The sequence below is a fragment of the Haemaphysalis longicornis genome, unplaced genomic scaffold, assembly GCF_048455015.1.
Source record: "Haemaphysalis longicornis isolate Haplotype H1 unplaced genomic scaffold, Haemaphysalis longicornis Haplotype H1 scaffold_3, whole genome shotgun sequence".
NCBI classification, from domain to species: domain Eukaryota; kingdom Metazoa; phylum Arthropoda; class Arachnida; order Ixodida; family Ixodidae; genus Haemaphysalis; species Haemaphysalis longicornis.
The window spans coordinates 235,301,912-235,323,555 of NW_027526335.1; the positions used below are offsets into that span (position 1 = coordinate 235,301,912).

Consider the following 21,644-nt stretch of genomic DNA (forward strand, 5'->3'; position numbering starts at 1 on the left):
ATACCAACCAAGAACAGGTAACCATGCTTTATTCAAAAAATCTATGGAAAGGTTTAACGCATGCGCCTTAAAGCCTTTTCTAGTTTATATTTCGAACCATGCGCAAAAAGGTCAGACACGAAAGTGTTAAATATAGCTGCCGCATAAAAATGGCGCGTTCTTTTCCCGTACTTTATGGAACAACGAGAAATCGCTTAACGTTGCTTCGGTCTCAGGGACAGAGCAGGAGTATAAAACGTTTTGAATGTACTAATCCAATAGTGTTTTAAGATAACAGTTTTGTTTAGGAGCGAGGTAAAATCGGGCAAGATCAAGGCTTTGAATATACTGTCATCTTTCTCAATACACAAGTCATATGCAAAGGTACGCAGCAAAAAAACACAAAATTGAATTGACTCGCTCCATCCTACGTAAAGCACAGTGACCATATACTGTAATACCGTACCTAACCACACTATAACAAAGGGAATGTACAATGACTTTTGGCAGCAAAAACGGAATAAATGTTCTTAATTTATTCAACAAAGATGGTACAGCACGACTTTTTACACATAAGCTAGATCGGAATTCCAAGAAAGGTCGCTGTCGAAATACATACCTTAATACTTCACTGTGGACACATAATTTACAGGACTAAAAGAACAAGAAAGGCAGGCCATTTGAGTGTAGAAATAAAGATTGCGTTACGTCAACTTTTTTCAACGGATAATAAAAGCAAATTAGCTGTGTTTTTTGGTATTAACATCAATGGAATTTCCCGTAAACCAATTCATAGTTTCCATTGTGACAACCTGAAGCGACTTTATGGCTTTAGAATAATGAGAAGCATAAGAAACAAGAACGGTATCATCGGCGTATTGAAATATTGAAGACGATGCAGCAGAGGTGAGGTCGTTAACATACAAGTTAAACAGCAGTGAACTCAGTATACACCCATGTGATAAGCTGACTTAATGAAAGAAACATTATTTGAAAATTTACCAATGCAAACAACCTGAGTTCTGTGAAGTAAGACGTTTTCAAGTACAGGTAGAAAGTTGCCCCGAGAACCTAGTCTTTGTCGTTTGGTGAGCAGGAGGTTATGACACACGGTATCGAAAGCTTTGCTGGCATCAAACAATATTCCACATGCAATCTGATTACAATCAAAAGTATAGTTTAGTAAATCAGAAAAATCCTAAAGGAAAGTTTGAGTACCTCGGCTTCCAATAAACCCATACTGAGATGGGGAGAAAGATCATTAGTCGAAAAAAACTACTAGTCATAACATTTAAAACGTGTTTCTCCAATATCTTAACTATACAAGAGACAGCAGAGATAGGTCTATAGTTTTATTTTATTTCTAGAAATTGATTTAAACAAAGGACAAAAATGTGCGCCAATCCACCCTGCGAATGTGCTTGGAAAGCAAAGCTGTAAGCGGCACCCACAACGATTACCCATGCGACATCACTTAAATTCCCTCACGTGGCTCTACAAATAGTGAAACTAGGGACAAGTGAAATTCTCTTAACCACACCCTTTAATACTTCAAAGAGATTTACTTTGCTAAGGTTAAATCGATGTGTGATTCATGAACGGTGTTTGGTCGAGTTGTGTTGGGAAAGCACGTTAGTGGAAACGCTTTTTCTATAACATTAAGGACGCTCAAATCCGGTGTTAGACGATTTCACTTTTCCGTCTCTGAGATGAAAATCTGAGATGTAAATCTGAGATTGAGAAGTGGAAGGAGAAGGAAATACTTCGATTCGACTTCTCAACGGCCCAGAGTGCGGCCGAGGGGGTAGTTTGTTCTTCCCTGGAGCCCGCATGCATTCCGCACCGCCTGTGCTCTGTCCACCAGCAGAAGCTGGGCAGGCAGAGAGGGGCTGTACAGCAGCATCTCCCTTTTCTCTTGTTGGGTAGTTGACGGGAAGAGAGGAAGGTGCTGAGAGCTAAAGTCGCACACCCGAAATTTCGGACGGAGTGTTTCTAGTTCTGAGCAAAATTTATATTCAGTGTCGGAGCCATTCGGGTGCATTGAGTGAAGACGCGTCCGTTGGTATGAGCCGTAGGGTAGTTCCGTGGAAAGTTCAGGGTGCGGTGAGGGTAGGATCTGTCGCTGAAGGCGATATTGTTGGGTTATATCCCTGAACGTGACAAGCGGGTCACTGTTTTCATGAAGCTCCATAGCAGGGGGAGGGGTAAAGTGTAGGTCTGTTGGTGGGCGTATTGTCTGCCCTCCATGAAAGCGTGAGCAGGCGTCTAGATGAGCTGAATGGAACCGGTTGGGCAGTGTTTTTTCAGCACACGCAGTGCAGCTTGGGAGACCCGCCCTGACTGGTAATTCTGCTAGGCTTGTTAGGAATCCGTGACTATCTTCCGAACCCATGGTTGAGCGAGAGCCAAGGTGATGGCTGCCTCTTCTTTTGCCTTCATGTCTTGAATCTTGAGTGAGACACACGCAAAGTGGTTGGTTCTGGTGGTAGCCAGGATGATGTCCTACTGCTGTCCTCGATGTTCGGAGGCGTCTGTGTAGACAACTGCATGACCCACTCCGAGGGTGGTGCTGATCCCTTGAGCCAGTGCTTTTCGGTGACCCTCGCGGTATGAGAGGTTCATATTTCTAGGTAAAGGAGGGAGCATCTTAGTTCTTGTCGCCAAGAGTCTGGAAGTGACATTCTCTGCCACCCAGCCAATCTGGTGAAGGATGCGGCGACCAACTGCAGTTCTGCTCAGCCGGGGCTTCTGGTTAGAAAGATGGCCTTCTATCAGCTCTTCCACCATATTGCGGAGCCTGTGCGAAGCAGCCTCTCTGTGGACCAACTCAGGGGCAGACCAATGGCCCACATAACCGCCTTCCTAATCATTATATCAAGCATCTGTATGTCCTCCTTGCCGAGAAGAAGACAGGGTGTGGACGTAAGTGATACTCTAGAGGACGAAAGCTTGACTTATTGAAGCGTATTGGCTTGCCTGAGGCCTCGCTTCTTGGTGGAAACAGGCCTGATATTGTGTATGATTTGATTGATGCTCTGTTTGAGGCGCTGCAAGGATCGTCACTGTTGGTGATGTACTGGAGATGTAGGCCCAGGATCTTGATGATGGGGCTTTGGAGTGGTGGCCTGGCCATCAAAGAGTATTTGAGTGTCTTTCTTAATGCGTCGTTTGGCGTGAGGGCGGACGACAAGGAACTCTGATTTTTTAGATGAACACTGGAGCCCACAGGCTTTAGCATATTGGCGTATCGAAGTGAGATTGCATGCATTAGTGTGAGCTTCATTTAATTTTTGTAACTCCTACCGCATGCTCAAGGTGCGCACATGGCTGCTACACGTGCCGTAGGCGGAGCGCGGAGCGGCGCGAGAGGTCGCCAGACGCTATCACGTGGCCTTCAGCCAGAACGCAGGGGGTAAACCCGCAGATGTGCTTAGTGAGTGCACCGCCTGTCTTCTCCGTTTCCACGTGGACTCGTAGATCAATCGGTAAGACAACGGGCTCACTCTCCGTTACTGTATTAGTTCAGGTTCGAATCCTCGCTGTGCCAGTAACTTCTTTTATTTGTTCGCGGGAGTTTTCCGTTGACACCAACGGTCGCAAAAGAACCCTTGGGGGGGGGGGGGGGGTAGAAGTAAAAAGCTTTGCTTTAAAACTATTGCCCTCTTCAACTGTATAGGAATGATGCCTATCTGAAAGATGTGGCTTAAAAGGGAAAGAAGAACAGCTTTAATGTGGTCAAAATTTCTGCGCAGCACACTTATCGAAATACCATCAATTCCAGGTGACTTGTTGGCGTTTAGCATAAATAAAATTAACTTAAGGTCACCTTCACTGACTAGGGCAGGTAGCCATATCAGCAACGCTATTCGGCGACGTACAAATGGCGGAGGTTGCTCGGGCAACACCCGTGACCAGCAAAAAAAATCGTTGAAGCCATTGGCAATATTCGGTCCATTACCATAAAAATGGGAAAAAAGTATTCGTCCTTGCTATATTGTACATTAGAACCTCTCATGCCGTTAATTAAGGACCACGTTTTCCTGGAATCGCAGCGCGCACCTTCAAACTTACTCCGCATGCGGTGGCGTTTAGCTATACGTATCATCGAATTTGCCTCATTTCGACTTTGTTTAGAGATTGCCCTGAGAATTGCATTTCGTGGGGCATGTTTTGCTCGAGCCCAAAGCATGCCTTTTTTTTAATTGCGACAAGGATTTATTTGTCACCCATTCTTCATTAGAGTTCGTTTGCCTGACCTTAACTATTCTTGTGGAAGTTTTCTGAGCAGGGTTACGAACTTTTCGTACATGTTACTGGGAGATCTTTTACATATAAATTTGTGCCAGTCGTGCTGCGCGATTTCCATATCAAGTGCCTTCAGATCAATGAGTGAAATTGTTGTTTTGCTCGTGACTCTGCGCGCATGTGAACACTTCGGTGAGAAAGTGCATGCAACAAAATGATGGTCCGCAAGTGTAGTTCAAATTACAGCAGAGAGGGTTTGAAAGTCGTGAACACGTACGTTGATGTGGTCTAAGAAGTCACGAGCTTACTGGGCCAAAATTCTTCACGTGTAGCTTTGGAAAATCACTGTCTAGACCCCATTTGGACAACATATCTAAATATTCCCCAGTTTGTGACAAGTGGCAGTTTATATCACCTGCTATACATATGTTGTCACCAGACAACAGGCACGAAATGGCCACACTAGGTTCTTGCAGAAATATGCGCCCATTACAGCAAAATGGGCGGTACACCGCTATCAACACAAGGGATAATAAGGGGGACATAACCGCACTGCAACCACTTCAGCTTGAGTGAAGCAAAAGGTTATATCCGAAACCAACTACGCATTTTTGACGAAGACAGCTATGCCTCCCGCTTTTCCAATGGGGCGTAAGAATAAATTTGATAACCAGGAAGTGTGTAACTGCAAAGGGTGTCTGAAGGAATACTTATCTCGGTTAACACAAAAACATCATAAAACGTCCTATACGATGAAGTTAAACCAAGAACTGGTCCCAGTATTTTCTAATGCTTCGAGTTTTGAAGTGGCAAAGTTGAACCGAACTACCATCATACCTAAAGTTGAACCGAACTACCATCACACTTTGACTGCAGAAAAAGGATTTAGAAACAAGGAAGTTGTTTTTGTTCATTTGTATACGATGAAGTCAAGGTCCGCTTTCGAATCGATATGAACGATGGGGGGACCTTCCTCTTTCCTGGCGAGCACCTAGTCCTAGTTCATACAAACGTGAAATCTTTTAGATGCAAAGCATCTCTTAGCCGACCCTCTGTCGTCCGGCGTCCGCACCTGTCCTCCTCGTCCCCGTCTACACGCCAGCGGTGGTAACGCCGCTCTTGTCCTCGCCGCTAGGCTCGTCTCGTGCCAGCTCTGGAAACACCGGCAACACTGTCGCTCTAGGAGCCCTAACCAGCTGTGATAACGCCGCTCTCCTCCTCGCCGCTCGGCTCGTCTCGTGCCTCCGAAGACAAGGCTGCACAGAGGAGAGCTCGCGACGCCGAACGTAAACGTCAGCGTCGGGCAGCGAATTCCTTGCTTCGAGAACGAGAAGCCGCTTTGAAATGCCAGTAGTATGTAGCTCATCCAGATGGCGTTCGGCAACGTGACAACGCTTTGAAACGCCAGCGTCGAACAGCGGATTCCTCGCTTCGAAAACAAAAAGGCGCAAAACGTTCCCCACAACTCGATGTATAAAGAAGACATTTATTACGCTACTACACGTGTCTTTAATCTAACAACCAATTAACACGGTACTACTCCATGGCTTTGGAACCCCTCAGGGTTCCCGCGTGGGAAGATGGTGTAATTGTTCTTTACCTTTAAGCCGAGCCAAGCGGTACCGCTCTTTATTAGCGTGAGTCTGGTTCTCGTTCATGTAAAGGCGAGGGAACGTATCCTCTTCCTCCAGCTGAGGAAGCTTTTGTGCGCGCGCAGATCCACTGTTCTTTTGTGCTAACTTTGTGCGCTTGAACAAGGATGGGCGGAATTTTGCTAGGGCCACTAGGCAAACGGTGACCAGCTGCGATATCAGTTGCACTGAAGTCATTCAGGTAAAGTTTCAGAGCTAGCTCGCACGCAATAGAAGACAAGTTTTCTTTTGACTGGGAAGCGAGCCCTTGAGTTTCGAAATTGCATCGACGGTGTACTGTTCCAACTGATTACGTTCGGCGGTTAGCCGATCCAAAGATTCTGCTAGGTCGTCCACTGTAGTAGCCACTGACTGTGCCTGTGCATTGAGTACGGCGATGTCTGCCTTGTTAGTATTCAACGTAGCAACTATAGTGTCATACTTCATGGACAGATGGTTGGTCGCTTCCTGTATTTCTACAACTGTAGTCTTGAGCGACAACAAATCTTCCACTTTTGTTGCTAGCCGTTCTACAGTGGTCGCGAGGCTATCAAGCCTCTCATTCACAGCCGAGAACTGCTTTGCAAAACAGTGGTCACCGGTAATGGTGTCCGCGTCTACACCAGCCCCCCAATCCGATCTACATGGCTGGCAGCACCACATTTCCCGTTTGACGGTGCTCATTTTCGAGAACGACGACTCGGAAACAAACAAGCACCCCTTTACAAGCTAAAAGCTTTCGCCCCATTTACAACGTGTCAAAAAGTTCCCGGGAGCGGGTACCAATTTAGAGCATATTCCACACGCCGACATGGCAGTGCAGTCAGGAGCGAACCTACAAGTAATGAAAGCAAATTGATGGCGTAACTATCCCACCTGCCAACAGCGAAATCAAGGGTGGCGGAGTCCAGATGATGTGCATTTCTGTGAGCTGGCACACACTTTGGAGAATTTTGAGGCACGCAAATCATATGCAGCCTAGCGTGAAGCGGCGTCAGGCGGCTACGGTGAGGAATCCGTTCCAAGTGGTGGCGTCCACAGCGATGGCAAGTTATTTTGCTGCCTCATAGATGTCGCTGAAGCAGTAGCGGCCTCTTGGGCGGACCTCGGTAAAATAACAATCCAGTATAGCAAAATGCAAATGTGAAATACCAGATCGGCCCACGTGAGATCTGAGTAGCAGAAAAATTAGAATCAATCATAAGGTTTCTTTTAACAATATGATCATCATCATAAAGTTTGTTTAACCCCCTTCCGTTCAAGCCATTCGGAGCCTCTGCAGTGTGGCAACGGGATTGCTGCGAAATTGAATTTGTTTTAATTGTAAATTATGAAAACCATACGTCTGCGCTGTGGGAGTCGCGCTTTTTCATTTGGCTTTAGCATTGGCTTTGCAGCTATGACGGTATGGGTAGAAGGTGAGCTACAGGGCATTCATTTTCGTCAGGTTTTGCACTTTAGCCCCCCTCAATGAAAGCGGTGAAGAAAAACAAGAAAAAAACACATTTTCAAAACGCACCACAAGTCCAGTTTGTGGACGCGAAAACAAATGGACACGCTAAAGTTCCCGGGCAATAAAACAGCGGCCACCGGCACAGGATCAAAGAAGTCGTTCTGATAAAAGTCATATTTAATAGATGTATAGCGCCAAAAAAAAGTCGAATGACAAAGAATTCACGAGGCTCTGCAAGCAGAATAATCAAGTCGCCCCAAAACCGAAAGGGTGCTCGGTAAAGCGCAAAAACCAGCTTGTACCATGTGAAGAAGGCGTGGTCTACTGCTTTGCTACTCGTTGTGTCAAGCAATACGTAAGCCAAACCGGTCGATGCATAAACTGCAGATTGAGGGAGCGGAACTATAACGTGCGGCAGAAGCAGGGCCACATTGGGCAGCACTGTCGCGATTGTGGATGTGTGCCTTTGTTTTCGAAGTGCAAGATTTTTCTCAAAAGCAAGAACGAAACAAGCAGAGAAATATTGGAAGCGCTAGAAATTTTTACAGCCAGAGACGGATGCATTAGTACAGCATCAATTGCTTTATCGGCAAAAAAGATTGCTTATTTGGAAGCCCGTGGCTCGGGAAGGGGGCAATAAGATTGCGTGCTGGGGTATCAAATTTATTCTTCCTTGTTTTTGGTTTGTGGCGCGTAGGTTGCCTGTTATCATGTACGCTGCTATAAATGACTGCTTCTTCCATAAACCAGTAGTTGCAAGCTAGCGCTTTGTCGTCGTGCTTTCTTTGTCCTTCGTCTTTTGGTTTGCGCTATACATCTGTTAAATATGATCGACCAACCAGCGTGACAACGTACTTTACTAGACTTTATTGATACTTATATGGGCCCTTTCTTGTGTTGTTCGAGTGACCCGCCCCTTCTTGTCTTGTTGGCTTTCAATGCTCAATGTCAGGCACGTACGCTTGCCTTCTGCATCAGGAAGAACTTCCTCCCCCCGCAAGCTTTGGCCCTCTTCGGTGGCTTACAGCCATTCGTAGGGCATGGCACAAGGGTATTAAGGATTATGTGGACCGAATGACTAAGACAAGCCCGTCTATACAGAGACTGTCTGTTTGTCCGGGTGAACCAGCGTGAGAAGGCTGCAAAAGCCAAGGTCGAGTGGCGTGAATATTGCCGGCTGATCAACTGGACGACCGCGATGCAGTTGCAAACCACTCTGGGCTTCCTCCATTCAGGACAGCCAGACAGGACCCATGGTCTGGAAACAAAGTTCATATCATCACCACGCCGCTTGCTGAGGCAGCAGCGGTTGTGGTGGCAACCTCTTCCGTCGGGACCGGTGCCGCTCCCGCCTCTGTCTCCCCATCCTCCAGTGCGTTGGAAAGTACCGAGGTGATGGACACCACGGGCCCCGCACCGGTTCCCACCGCCACCGCACCGCCCGTGCCACCTCTGGCGCCCTGGACGCCCTCGGCGGTGGAGGCTCAAACGAAGGGCTCCCGAGGGGGGGGCCAAGTCCGGGGGGCCCGGTCCGTCGGGCACCCCTCGGACATCCGACGACGACATGGATGTCGGGCCGTTCCTGCCTGCAACGCAGCGCAAGGAACGCGTCCCGACGCCAAAGCCTCCCGACAAGCCAAAAAAGGCGAGAGTCACAGCCCCGAAAGACGACACATAAACAAACACACACACTCCAGTAGCTCTCACACTAAATAATGGGAAGAGAAAACATAATTCAATGGAACTGTAGAGGCCTTCTTAAAAATCTTGACGATGTATACGAACTACTGCATGCTAATCAGCCAAGTGTAATGTGTGTTCAGGAAACACATTTGAATTCCAAGCACACAAATTTCTTGAATAGTTACATGGTCTTCAGAAAGGACAGGAATGGCTGCACACACTCTTCTCGCGGTTTGGCCATAATTGCCCGGAAATCCTTAGCCTGCCACCCTGTCACTCTGAACACTGTCCTCGAGGCTGTAGCAATCCGTACGATAATATTTATAGGTTGATAACGGTATGCTCCATTTACATTCCTCCTGATTTTGCACTTCTGAGCTCTGATTTCGATGCACTGGTTGACCAGCTGCCCGAACCATACATACTAACAGGCGACCTTAATGCGCACAACTCTCTTTGGGGCTCCTCCAGAACGGATGCCCGCGGTCGCCTGATAGAGACGTTTCTTACATCCTCCGGAGCATGCCTTTTCAACAAAAAACAGCCTACATACCATAACTTAGGACACAATACATACTCGCATCTTGACTTGGCGATTGGTTCCGCAGTTCTCTTTCCATGTCTTGAGTGGGGTGTGGGCACAGACCCATATGGTAGTTACCATTTCCCCACTTCCCTAACGTACATAGGTAAAGGCCCATGCAGTCCATCTTTTCATAACAGGTATAATGAATCAAAAGCAAACTGGAGCACATTCACAGAAACATCTAAACTACACCACACGACCATAAAACACCTACACGTGGAGGAAGCAGCCCAACTCGTCACGGCACACATACTCGACGCCGCCGAAAAGTCTATGCCCCAGGCCTCCAGTGCATCCCGCAACCCAAGGAGGCCCTGGTGGTACGAGGACTGTAGGCGGGCGCGAGAGGCCCAGAACAAGGCGTGGGGTGTCCTTCGCAGGTACCCCACGTCGGCTAACTTAATTTCTTTTAAAAGAGCAAAGGCATTGGGAAAGCGCGTGCGCCGTGAAGCAAAACGGGATAGTTGGCGCTCCTTCATAACATCCGTAAATTCATACACAGACACACGCAAGGTATGGACACGAATGCGTAAACTTAAAGGACAACATACACATAGCCTGCCCTTGGTCAGCACGACTGGGGACACACTAGAAGATCAGGCTAACACACTTGCACAAAACTTTCAACACGTGTCAAGCTCTGCACACTACACAAACACTTTCCTGAAACATAAAGGCTCTTGTGAAAAGAAGTCCCTACACGACAACAACAAATCACAGACTTCTTACAACTCCCTGTTTTCACTACATGAACTGAGGGCTGCTCTGAGCACGTGTAAACCCTCATCTCCAGGCCCAGACAACATTACATACACAATGATACAACACCTACACGCAGACACACTTGAAGCACTTCTACATCTATATAATAAAATATGGCTTTCGGGGCACATTCCACACTCTGGGAGGGAGGCCATTGTAGTGGCTTTCTTGAAGGAGGGAAAGGACCCGTTGTCCCCCTCAAGTTACCGTCCAATAGCCCTGACGAGCTGCCTGTGCAAGCTCTTCGAGAAGATGATCAATCGCAGGCTCGTGTACTTCCTCGAGTACAACGGTCTTCTCGAGAGCTGCCAGGCAGGCTTCAGGGTGGGGCGATCTACGAATGATCAACTGGTTGCACTTGACTCATACATCAAGGATGCCTTCGTACATAAGCAGTACTGTTTAACTGTCTTTTTCGACCTCGAGAAGGCCTACGACACCGCTTGGCGTTATGGGATCCTTAGTGGCCTCAGGTCATTCGGCGTTTCAGGTAATATGTTGAACACCCTTGTTAGTTATTTGTCAGAGAGAACGTTCAGAGTAAGAGTTGGTTGTGCACTTCCAAAGGTTCACGTCCAAGAAAATGGCGTGCCGCAAGGTGGCGTGTTGAGTTGCACTCTCTTCATAGTAAAGATGAACTCTCTTGGAAAGGCACTGCCAACAACAATCTCTTATTTTATGTATGTAGACGACGTGCAAATATCTGTCAAATCATGTAATATGTCAATATGCGAACGTCAAGTCCAGCTTGGTGTCAAGAAGCTTGCCGGCTGGGCAGACAAGAACGGGTTTAAATTGAATCCTACAAAAAGCTCCTGCGTTGTGTTCTCCAGGAAGTGCGGGGTCCATCCGGACCCAGACATTACTCTTAATGGCGTGTCGCTTCCTGTGAATAAGGAGCACAAGTTCTTAGGTGTGGTGTTTGATCACAAACTCACATTCATTCCCCACATCAAGGAACTTAAAAATGAATGTCTCAAAACAATGAATATACTTAAGGTTCTCTCCCACCAATCCTATGGTTCCGACAAAGAACTCTTGCTTCGCTTGTATACTGCTTTGGTTGGGTCTCGTTTGGACTATGGCAGTGTGGTGGATGGGTCGGCGACTAAGACAGACTTGCGAATTCTTGACCCAGTTCTACACCTGGGCCTTCGTCTTTCGTCGGGTGCTTTTCGCACTAGCCCTGCTGAGAGTCTTTATGTTGAGTGTATTAAGTGGAGCCTTGAGAAGCAACGAACATACATGGACTTGCTTTATGCTTTTAAAATTTCATCGCTGAATAATCATCCTTTTTATCCTGTCTTTAAAGGCCAACTGCACTCAAAATTTCGACTTCTTGAAAACCCTATTTCCGTATAGTCTGCTTAAAAAGAAAGCAACATGCAAAATACAACAGCTGAAATACGCACGTGGACGCCGCAAGCGGCCAGCAAAAATCGGCGATTTTGAAACCGAAACCGAGGAGAGCGCGGCCATTGCAGTGACGTTGCAGCCGTCCAGCGAGCGGCCGGACGGTCACCAGTTCGGGAGAATGTCTGCGCGCAAGCTCTACGCGCGCACGGGGCAGCAGAGCTCGACCGGTTCTCCCGCTGCATGGCTGGCCAGAGGAAAAAGCCACCGTAGGCTGGAACGTCACAGGCGCGTCATAGCTGTTTACGCGATCCGCCGGCAGGTGCAGAGTGGTCTGCGGCGGAGCCTTTTTAAACGCTTCTGACGGATTAACGAGGCGTTTCACGGGGCTACCACTTGTGTCTCAGCTTATTTGGGGGTACTTACTACGCATTAAAAACAAATTTGACCGAGGTGAAATTTGAGTGCAGTTGGCCTTTAACGACACATCCACATCTCTGCTCGTTGTAAATCGCCCATCCATTCCTCTGCCCTTTCACTTAGAGTGAAAGAGCGAGCCTCGGATCTCAGTGCTTCGTTTTTAGATGTGTACAGGTCATCCTTTTCAAACAGTTTACCGCCTTGGCAAGTTCGTCCTGCGTCGTGTGACCTTCCTTTTATGAAACTTGACAAAAATCGGGTACCGCGAGCTGCAATACTGCAGCACTTTCTGTCTCTGCCGTTTAAATACCCACTTGCAGAATTCTACAGTGACGCTTCTAAAACCTCCAGTATGGTGTCGTGCGCTGCTCATGGTCCGGATTTCAGTGCAGCGAGAACCATGAGCGTCCACACAACAATTTTTTCAGCAGAAGCATATGGAATTTTACTGATTGTACGACACATACTAGAAAATCATATTCCAAAGTCTATCATCTACACAGATTCCTTGAGTGTTGTTCGCGCACTGTCATCGCATACATCCCCCAAAAACCACATAGTTAAGTTGTTCGCTCACTGTTATCGCATACAGCCCCCAAAAACCACATAGTTAATATTGTATTTAACACTATCTTGTCTGTGTATGCGCAGAAGCATCAGCTGCTCCTCTGCTGGGTCCCAGGACACGCTGGGATCGCTGGAAACGAGTTGGCAGACGAGAGGGCAGCTGCTGCTGTACTCAGGAACACTGTAGACATAACAACCGTACCATATACAGACCTCAAGCCACACATAAGAAAACACGTGCGTAGAACATGGCAAACACACTGGAGGGAACAGACAGACAACAAGTTACACGCTTGGGACCATACACCACTGACACACGCAACAGACACACAGAAGTCGCCTTGGGTAGGCTGCGGATAGGGCACACCCATGCGACGCACTCGTATCTTCTAACGGGATCTTCTAGACCGCAGTGCAGCAGGTGCGGAGAGGCCCTATCCGTAGTGCACATACTAGTCACATGCAAGGCACTTCACACAACACGACACAAACACTTCAGAGAACTCTACAGACAACATATTCCCCTACATCCATCGTTTTTCCTAGGTGATGATGCCATTGTTTCCGTGCAACGTGTGTTTCAGTATTTGTTCGACGTCAAGTTTTTAAACCTCATTTCCTATCACGCATCATGAAATCTGGCCCTATACACCAGCCATGCTCATTGTCGTGTTGTGATTTTACTTTTGTTTTTGCTGATTTTACTTAGTGTTTAACGTTTCACCCCTATCATCGACTATTGTTTTGGCGCTCTTTGCCCCAGTTGGCCTTGCGCCATAAACATCCAACGATCATCATCAATGGATATTTAAGGAATTTTTTTCCCATTCTTCCGCCTACTCAAACATCAGCCGGGTAGGTTTTGGACAACCAGAAGCTTTTTCGATCAGCTGTAATAATTTTCCACTTATTGTGAACTGTATACACACTGCCTAACCATTACGCGGCTTGCTTCCGCGCAAGATTGAAGACCTAATACTCTCATAGATATTACCAGAGTCCTTCAATGCTCTACTGATCACGAAACTGCTCCGTTACTGTATCGGCAAGCTTGATATGCTGCCTTTGGCTGCCGCGCAGTCGCGCCACCATTAGCATGTGGGTGCTACTTTTCGGGTAGTGTAGCGCTAACAAAAGCGACGGTCACTTTTTGAACGTTCGGTGCGATAGCGGTGGACAGCGAGGTTCTCATCCCAGGCGGCACAGAAAGTGTGTCCCAAGAGGGGCCGGTCTATGGCCGCTTTCTGGCATGTCCGGCCAGCATCCAGGTTCTGGCAGCCACTGATCATACGATGAGCGGCCAAAATTCGGCAACCAGCGCTGCGGTATTTCTCCGGCCGCCCGTGTTCAGACGCACAACGGCAGCTAACCGGCTTCCAGATATTGCGTTCAATTTCGGCTGCCAATGTTGAGAAAGAGAACGCCGAAGTACGGCTTTAGGGCATCCGTTTTTCTTTCTGGAAGCGGTGTTCAGCCGAAGCACGGCAAGCGACCGGCCGCAGAATATCCGTATTCTTGTGGCAGTTCGTGTTCGAAAGGAGACCGCCCGGAGCGCGGCTGCCTCGCATATCGCTCTTTCAAAAGTGAACCGCGCGTCCGGCGGCAGAATATTCGTTTTCTTCTGGCAACTGGTGTTATACGGGAGATCGACCGATGCACGGTCCCAGAATATACATTCTTTATTCGGTTAGTGGTCCTCAGCCTTATTACGGCAAGCGAACGGCCGCAAAATTTTGGGCAACCGGTGTTCAAGAGGAGACCAGCCTACGTAAGGTGTCAGGTTATAAGTCACTCTTTCTGTAAGCGGCGTACAGCCGAACAATGGCACTGGTCTGGGCGCCGAGAATTCATGCACAGACGTGTTTGAAAGGAGACCCGCCCGTGTAGGACCAGTTTTTCCCTGGGTGAAGAAAGAGCCGTTAGGGAGCCGAATAACGCAGACGCGTTTTTTATCCGCTCGGTGTTTCTACGTTTTAAATGAACGAACTTTATTTCTCAAACAGTAATGAGTGTTCTAGGTGAACGGGCAAGGTGCAAGGACTCACTGGACATTACCAGAGAACCTTTTAGGCCATCCGAATGCCATTTATTGCAAAAAAGACTGTTCCACACCGACGGGTGAGCTAAGTGTCGCCAGTCATAGCCGCTACCACGCCTCGCCTGCCGAATTCGTCGACGCATCACCTCGAGACTATTCGCCCCCTCAAGAAATGGAGAGCATTGGAGACGTCGACCCGGCAGAGATGTTCGACCGTGGTAGTGGTTCACCAAAATAAGTGGCCTTAAAGGGCGTCGAGCAAGCGGCCGCCACGCAGGAGCTCAACCGGCGCCATGTCAAGGACTCCCCACCAAAGAAAGGCAAGGGCGCGCAAAAGCGCGTTTGCGGCTATTCTTCTTACTACAACACTGCGAAAAACAATGTTGCACTATTTTGTTGGGAATAAACGTAGAAGAGGCTAAGCTCGTGCATTGGTAGGCTCAACTTTGTGCCCTGCTTGATGAGATTTTACGAATGTCTATTTAAAACACGTGTTATTTTAAATGTGCCATAACAACAGAGCCTTTGTGAATGAGGAAGCCTGGATGTTAATTTAGTTGCGGTTTTTGAAGGTGAGCTTAGCTACACTTCGGAAATGACTCATTTGTTTAAACATAATCGCCAGCATCCTAGCAAACACGGATTTCGTGGGGTTTTTCTTGCTCAACGCAGCTTGTTGGGTTCACGCACGATTTGGCTCTAGCAATAGATAAGCTTAAAGTAGTTGACTGTATTTTCTTGTACTGCAAAAAAAAAGTATTTTGAGGTGTTCGATATCAGCTTCTTGTTTTCAGGACTATAAACTGAATAAACATTGCGGGCTATAAACTGAATGAATCGGTCATTGCATGGATAGCCGAGTGTATCTCTCTAAGACAGCAGTCGGTCGTTCTTCCGGATATATTCCCGTGACCTCAGGAATTCCCCAATGGTCAGTTGCGGGCCCTCTTTTGTTTCTGTTATGTATAAATGTTATTACTATTGGCCTCAAATGTTTGTGCAAAATGTTCCCGAATAACTGTGTACTTTACTGGACTATAGCGAATGAATGTGATTCCGACTACCTGCAGCATGATTCTAATTTAATAACAACCTGGTGTGGTGATTCAGAAAAGTCGTTGAATGTTAAAAAGTGTGTTAACGTCACCTTTACAAGAAAACCTTCATTCCAATTGAATACGTATACCGTAAATTACACTGCGTTAAGAACGGCCCGGGGAATATAAATAACTAGGAGTTTATTTAACGAGAGGTTAGAGGGTTAATAGGCACGTTCACAATACAAAAGTTACGGCTGCACGTTTTTTTGGCTTTCCGAGATGAAATTTCAGGAAACCTCCATTTATCTTATAAGAACAACCGTATTTTACTCATGTGTGCTCAATGTTGGAGTACGCATGTGTTTTCTGGGATCCCTACACCAAAGAGCTGGTTGATACGCTCGAAATATACAGAATAGGGCAGTGCGATTCGTATTAGGTAATTGGCACTGTCAACTTAGCATGAGAGAAAGTAAAAGTAAACTTAAATGGTAAGACAGAAAAGATCAGAGACGAAACCTGAGGTTGAAATTTTTTCGTAACATCTATCATTCGAAAACTGGAATAGAAGGGGAGAAGTATGTCCAAGCGCCATTCTACATATCCCAAAGTGGGACCGCTAGCTCAAAGCAAATTATTCACTTTCCTTTAAAGGTGACGCCTTGCGCGATGCATTGTATCTTAGATCAATACGAGAGTGTAATTATCTTCCACATAGGATTGTACCAACTGTCTATAATGACAATTTTCACCACGCTTTGTGGAAATATTTTGTTATTTGGTCGCATATTTGAGGCTTAGTGTTATGTATCTCCCTGCTGTAATGCTGCCAAGGCAAGCTGGTATCAAATAAATGAATAAATAAGTAAATAAACAAATAAACAAATATATAAATAAATAAACAATCAATAAAAGAAACAAATAAATAAATAATAAATAAATAAATAAATAAATAAATAAATAAATAAACTTGCGGAGCCGCAAGTTCGCCTCCGACGGGTTGAGAACCTTACGCATTCAAACTTGACCAATGAAATATTTATTGTTTTATTCATCCCAGTATGCAAGGTTTGTTGTATGAATACTACCACTGCTATGTTATTGGTATTAAACAAATTATGAAACTAGTCTTACGCCTTTCCTTGCGGGAACACAGAGGGATACAACTGCAGCCACCCGAAGCAAGGCGTCATTCGCAACGAGTCTAGACTTGTGTTAGCGTAGTACGACATTAGAGGAATATTAAGTTATTTTGTGCTATTAAGTGGTGTGCACGTGACTCAAGAAAACAACACAAAAAATGGATCGAAAATGAAAGCACTTGTTCGATCTCTCCTAGGATCAGCCCTGTGAAAGATCATCAGAAAAGGTGATCAAGTGGAAAATTTCTTTGCGAGAAAAATGGGCAAATACTGTACATACTTTTTGTGTGAAGGAATTTATATTGGATGATCCTCAGTTTTTGTGTTATACCAAAACGCTTCGTAAAGGCATTCGCGCCGGTTTTATATACAACAAAACTGGTCAAGCAACTGTTGTCAAAATAGTTGATTTAGTCAGAGCATGAAAGTGCTCAGGAAGATTTTCCTAAATGAAATTGGCTAAAAGCGGCACATTCATCTTTGTGAAATTCAACAGTCTTCCGCCCCCCTCCTTCCCGTTTATTGCAGCGTCAGTCGTTTTACCCACGACCGTGAGTTAGTACCCGAGAGTCAAACGGCTTACTCCCTCGCCTGTAACGGTGCGGAGTACTTTAGGATCTCACAATGTCCGTCCGCGTCCATCCGTGCGCACACCACCATCAAGCGAAAATCAAGCGAAATTCGATTTGAGCCGTGAGGGACAGTTTCATTTAGGGAATAATCAAGGTGCAAATCACGGCTCAAATCGAATGACGGTCGGGGCGCAAATCGCATGTAACTCGGGGCGCAAATTCGATGTAATTTTCAGTTCCCGTACTCCACACCCTCGCCATCATCCATGGAGTGGAGATGCTGCCATTTTTTCGATGCCGCCTGAAGTTTTTTCACGCGAGAAAAAATGAGCACTTGCGTGTGATGAGGGGAGCAACATGCCCAAAATAGTGGGGGGATAAAATCAAGCTGGCGGAGTAGTGCCTCAAAAATAGTGCCTATTTGCGAGCGTCCGCTACCTTTCGCAAACAGCAATAGGTGAGCTTAAACCATGATTTCGCTTGATGCACAATGTAGAATGGTTGAATTACTCGCTTGCAAATGGCTTAAACCATGATTTCGCTTGATGCACAATGTAGAATGGTTTAATTACTCGCTTGCAAATCGACATTGCCTTGTGACAGGCTGGCACGTGAAGAAAGTTTGTAATGTTTCCATTGAGCCCTTACTTTCCTTATTCTGTTTTTCCCGTGTGCTACTCACTGTAACAGAAGAAAACAATTTAGTGCTTTTACTCTAGATGGCGCTGATTCGCCAACCGTTTGTAGACCTGCGTTTCCTATTTTTTGCAACTTGTGAGAAAAGTTGTTTCAATTTTCGTCTTGCGCCGTTATATTTACAACGACTTAAAAGCGTCGCTGCGGACAGACAGTGCAGCCTGTCTTTTCATGATTTCGTTCATTGTTTTGGGCTTTAACTTTTAGTATTATTCTCTATCTGGCATGATCTCCACGTGGTAACGAAATTTTTAAATGCAGAGTATTTCAGTAACTCACGATGTCACCCGCGTTGGCGTCCGTAGTCCGCATCGCTCCCCCTACACTATATAAAAAAATAATACTTAGCGGCGCCAGGTTTCGAACCAACGACTCTGCGGGCGGAACGCAAGGTACATGGTACTCTACCCACGGCACCACAAAGCCGACACAGAATGGAATGTTACGAACACGCCTTATATCCTTGACTCATTCAACCGTCGGCCACAGGTGCGCCCTCTCCCCCGGGTCCTCCTCGCCTTCTCTCCGCTCGCAACGCCCTCTCTCGCCGCGTTCGGTTCGGGCGCACAACAGGTGGGGACGTGCGCAACACCCTCTCTCGCCGCGTTGGGTTCGCGCTGATCAACAGTCGGTTCGCACGCAAGAACTAGTGGGGGCGCTCGCATCGCGCTCTCTCGCCGCGGTCGGTTCGCGCTTAAACCACATATGTCGTTCGCGCGTGCTCCGGTCGCTAACATCTGGGGCGTGATCGTGACGTCAACATCACGCGTTCGTGTGGTGGCGCGATTTAGGCGCTATAACACTCTCTCGCGAGGGGCATTGGATTGGGTTCGATTGGATTGGCTTGGATTGGCTTGGCTTGGATTGGATTGGATTGGTTTGGATTTGGATTTGGATTGGATAGGATTAAAGTGGATTGTGTTGGATTGTGTTGCGTCATAGCCGCGCCACGTTGCGTCATAGCCGCGGCAGGGGGTTCACGGCACGTTTCACGGTTCACCAGCGTCTTCACCGACAATGTCTACGCTGGAAGACAACAATTACAACAACAACCAATACGTAACCCATACGACTTGCAGGCGCGCCCCCCGCGGAAATGCTCTGCATTTGATCGTGCCCCACGCGAGGGGGATGTTTTTTGCTGCATACTCGGAACGTGTATTTGCCTTTTTCGTTCCACTATCATGTAGCAGCCCCTGAGTAGCTCCTGCGTTTATAATGGGTATAACTGCGTGAAAATCCGCCGAAACTAACTATAAGTTCCGTGGTGCGCTAAGCCCCAAGGATGCGGATGCAGTCATTGGCCGCGTCGGAAGTATGCATGAGGAAAATTGAAAAACAAATCCGCCCATGAATAGTGTGTACTTCCGAGGATTGGACGACCAGGGAAAAAACATGGAGCTAAATCACAGCGGGGTGACGAAATGTAGTCAGCACTCGCATGCCGAGACCGCACAAACATTGCGCCCTCTTGCGGCTCGCGTGGCCTCTGGATGCCCCCTTAGCGGCGGTGGCGCGTGCCGTCCCTATGTGAAACGGACGCCGAAGTTTTGTGACCAGTAAAACTGTTGAAGAACTCTGGTAATACCATTTGGAAAAGAATAAATAGCAGAGAGAAAAGGATGACTAAGACGTAATTCGTATCGAGTCTGTGTGCACATAAAGTTAGTGGGGAAAGGGCGCCACTGCAGCAGGAGAAGGGAAGCAGGAGTAAACATTGTTAGGGCTGATGTGTGGGCACCCGCCCGGTGGGGGATTTCTTTTAGCCTGGGATGCCCTGCCCTGAGGTGCAACCTGGGCCCTCTCCACCAGGCTACCCTGACAGGGGAGGTCAGAGTTGGTAAGCTTCCCCCTACTTGTATGTAGGTCGGGGATAAGGAGGTAGGACGACAAGATGATATAGCGTGCCGGGGTGGGGGCAGTATTTGCAAGAGGCAGGGTGGAGGGTGAGGAGCATTGCATGGAGTAGGGTATTTTGGGGTAAGAGTTTGTATACTCGTAACATGCCAGCTTCGGTTCCGGATAGGTGTGGGTGGGGTGATGGGCATTGTTGGCTCCCGTGCCGGTAGTGGGTGAGTATGTCGGCGTTATTTATTGAGTTATGCTATTTGTGTCAACATAAATATAAATTAGCTGTAGTAGGCAGTTACCACCTTGGTGACTTGGATGTTTCGCCACGAGAGCCTGCAGTGTATGCAGAGTTCTGTATTAAAAATTGGTGACAATAATTAGCTTGTAACTTTCCACTGTAACATGGCCAAAAACGTCAGTGTTTGCTCTCTTGCCAAGAAAAATATGATTAGGGTCTGTCCACACAGTGCGTGGTACGAGCATTTATAATTAGGGATGTTTCAAAACAACCTACAGAAGGGCTTTTGTATCAAGTATTCTTAAACCTGGAGTAGTGCTTCAAGGTACGTTATTAAAAAAGCACTGAGCTTTGCAACAAGTACAGGTTCTCCCCGATTTGAAAAAAATATGACTATAACCGGATGATCAGCGGGCACCCAGCATCCGTATTTTGCTATCCCGTGGATGTCCCCTGCGCATTTCTGTCCGGAAGTGTCTGATTTTGAACATCCACCAAATGTCTGAAAGTGGCTCGGATGCCTGTCGGGAGTTGGCAGGATCAGCAATTCGTTTGCACCGGACCATCCCACTGACGTTCGCCAGCTTTCTCCGGATGTCCGGCGGATTTTCGATGGATATTTGTGGTCTAATGGGACATCTTGCCGCGCGTGGTGCACATCTGGTGGTCGTGTTTGTTCTTTCGTCCCGTACCCCTTGTTGTCTCAGCTGCCTTGTATCGTTGCAGGAGGAGCTAGCGCTGGCTTCCCTACAAATGGACTCCCTGCGACAGTTGGGCTCGGAAGTGGAGACAGTCCATCAGCACCGCGCCTTGCTGAAGCTCTTCGCGGTATGTGGGAATTTCGTTGTTGCTCCTAAAATACGAACTTTTCGTCATGCCAATTATTACAAGACGTGGGTCAGCTTTCAGAGCCACAACGACAAAAAAGGATTGCTTAGAGCGGCATATGTCACACCATTGGATTGACAAGGGTCCAGTGACATCAAGCGTTCCTAGGCCACAGGTACAAAGAGAAAGAAGGCGTAGGTGCAACAAAATTATTTTTCTACAAAAGCTGGAGCAATACGTTTTGTTTTCTGCAATGAAAAAAACATTGTCATTGTACATTACGGTTAGGTTTTAGCCCCAAATTAGGCTTAGCCCCAAAATGGCTAGGTTTAGCTCCACGGTCAGTGTTTTGCATGCTCAGTATTGTTTATGTATATGGGTGCTTCTCTGCGGTGACGTGATAGAGAACCCAGGTCTTATCGTTGAGTAAATGTTCTGGATAATTCATAATGGCGAGTAACACATTTTAAAGAAACGCACTGATATTCTATGAGGACTATTAATGACTCAAAATAGAGTTTCAAACATCATAACTCGGTGGAATGATCTTGACAAACTGC

The 21,644-nt window shown here is 46.9% G+C and overlaps 1 protein-coding gene across 2 annotated transcripts in view; it reads left to right on the top strand.

Moving 5' to 3' along the window:
• The window catches only part of LOC144176064 (WD repeat and HMG-box DNA-binding protein 1-like), a 387,207-nt gene that overhangs the window by 275,645 nt on the left and 89,918 nt on the right, over positions 1-21,644 (top strand). For both annotated transcript variants that reach the window (XM_077705189.1, XM_077705190.1), the window contains exon 9: positions 20,983-21,084. In XM_077705189.1, coding sequence (XP_077561315.1) covers positions 20,983-21,084 — 102 coding nt within the window. The remainder of the gene's footprint in view (positions 1-20,982; positions 21,085-21,644) is intronic.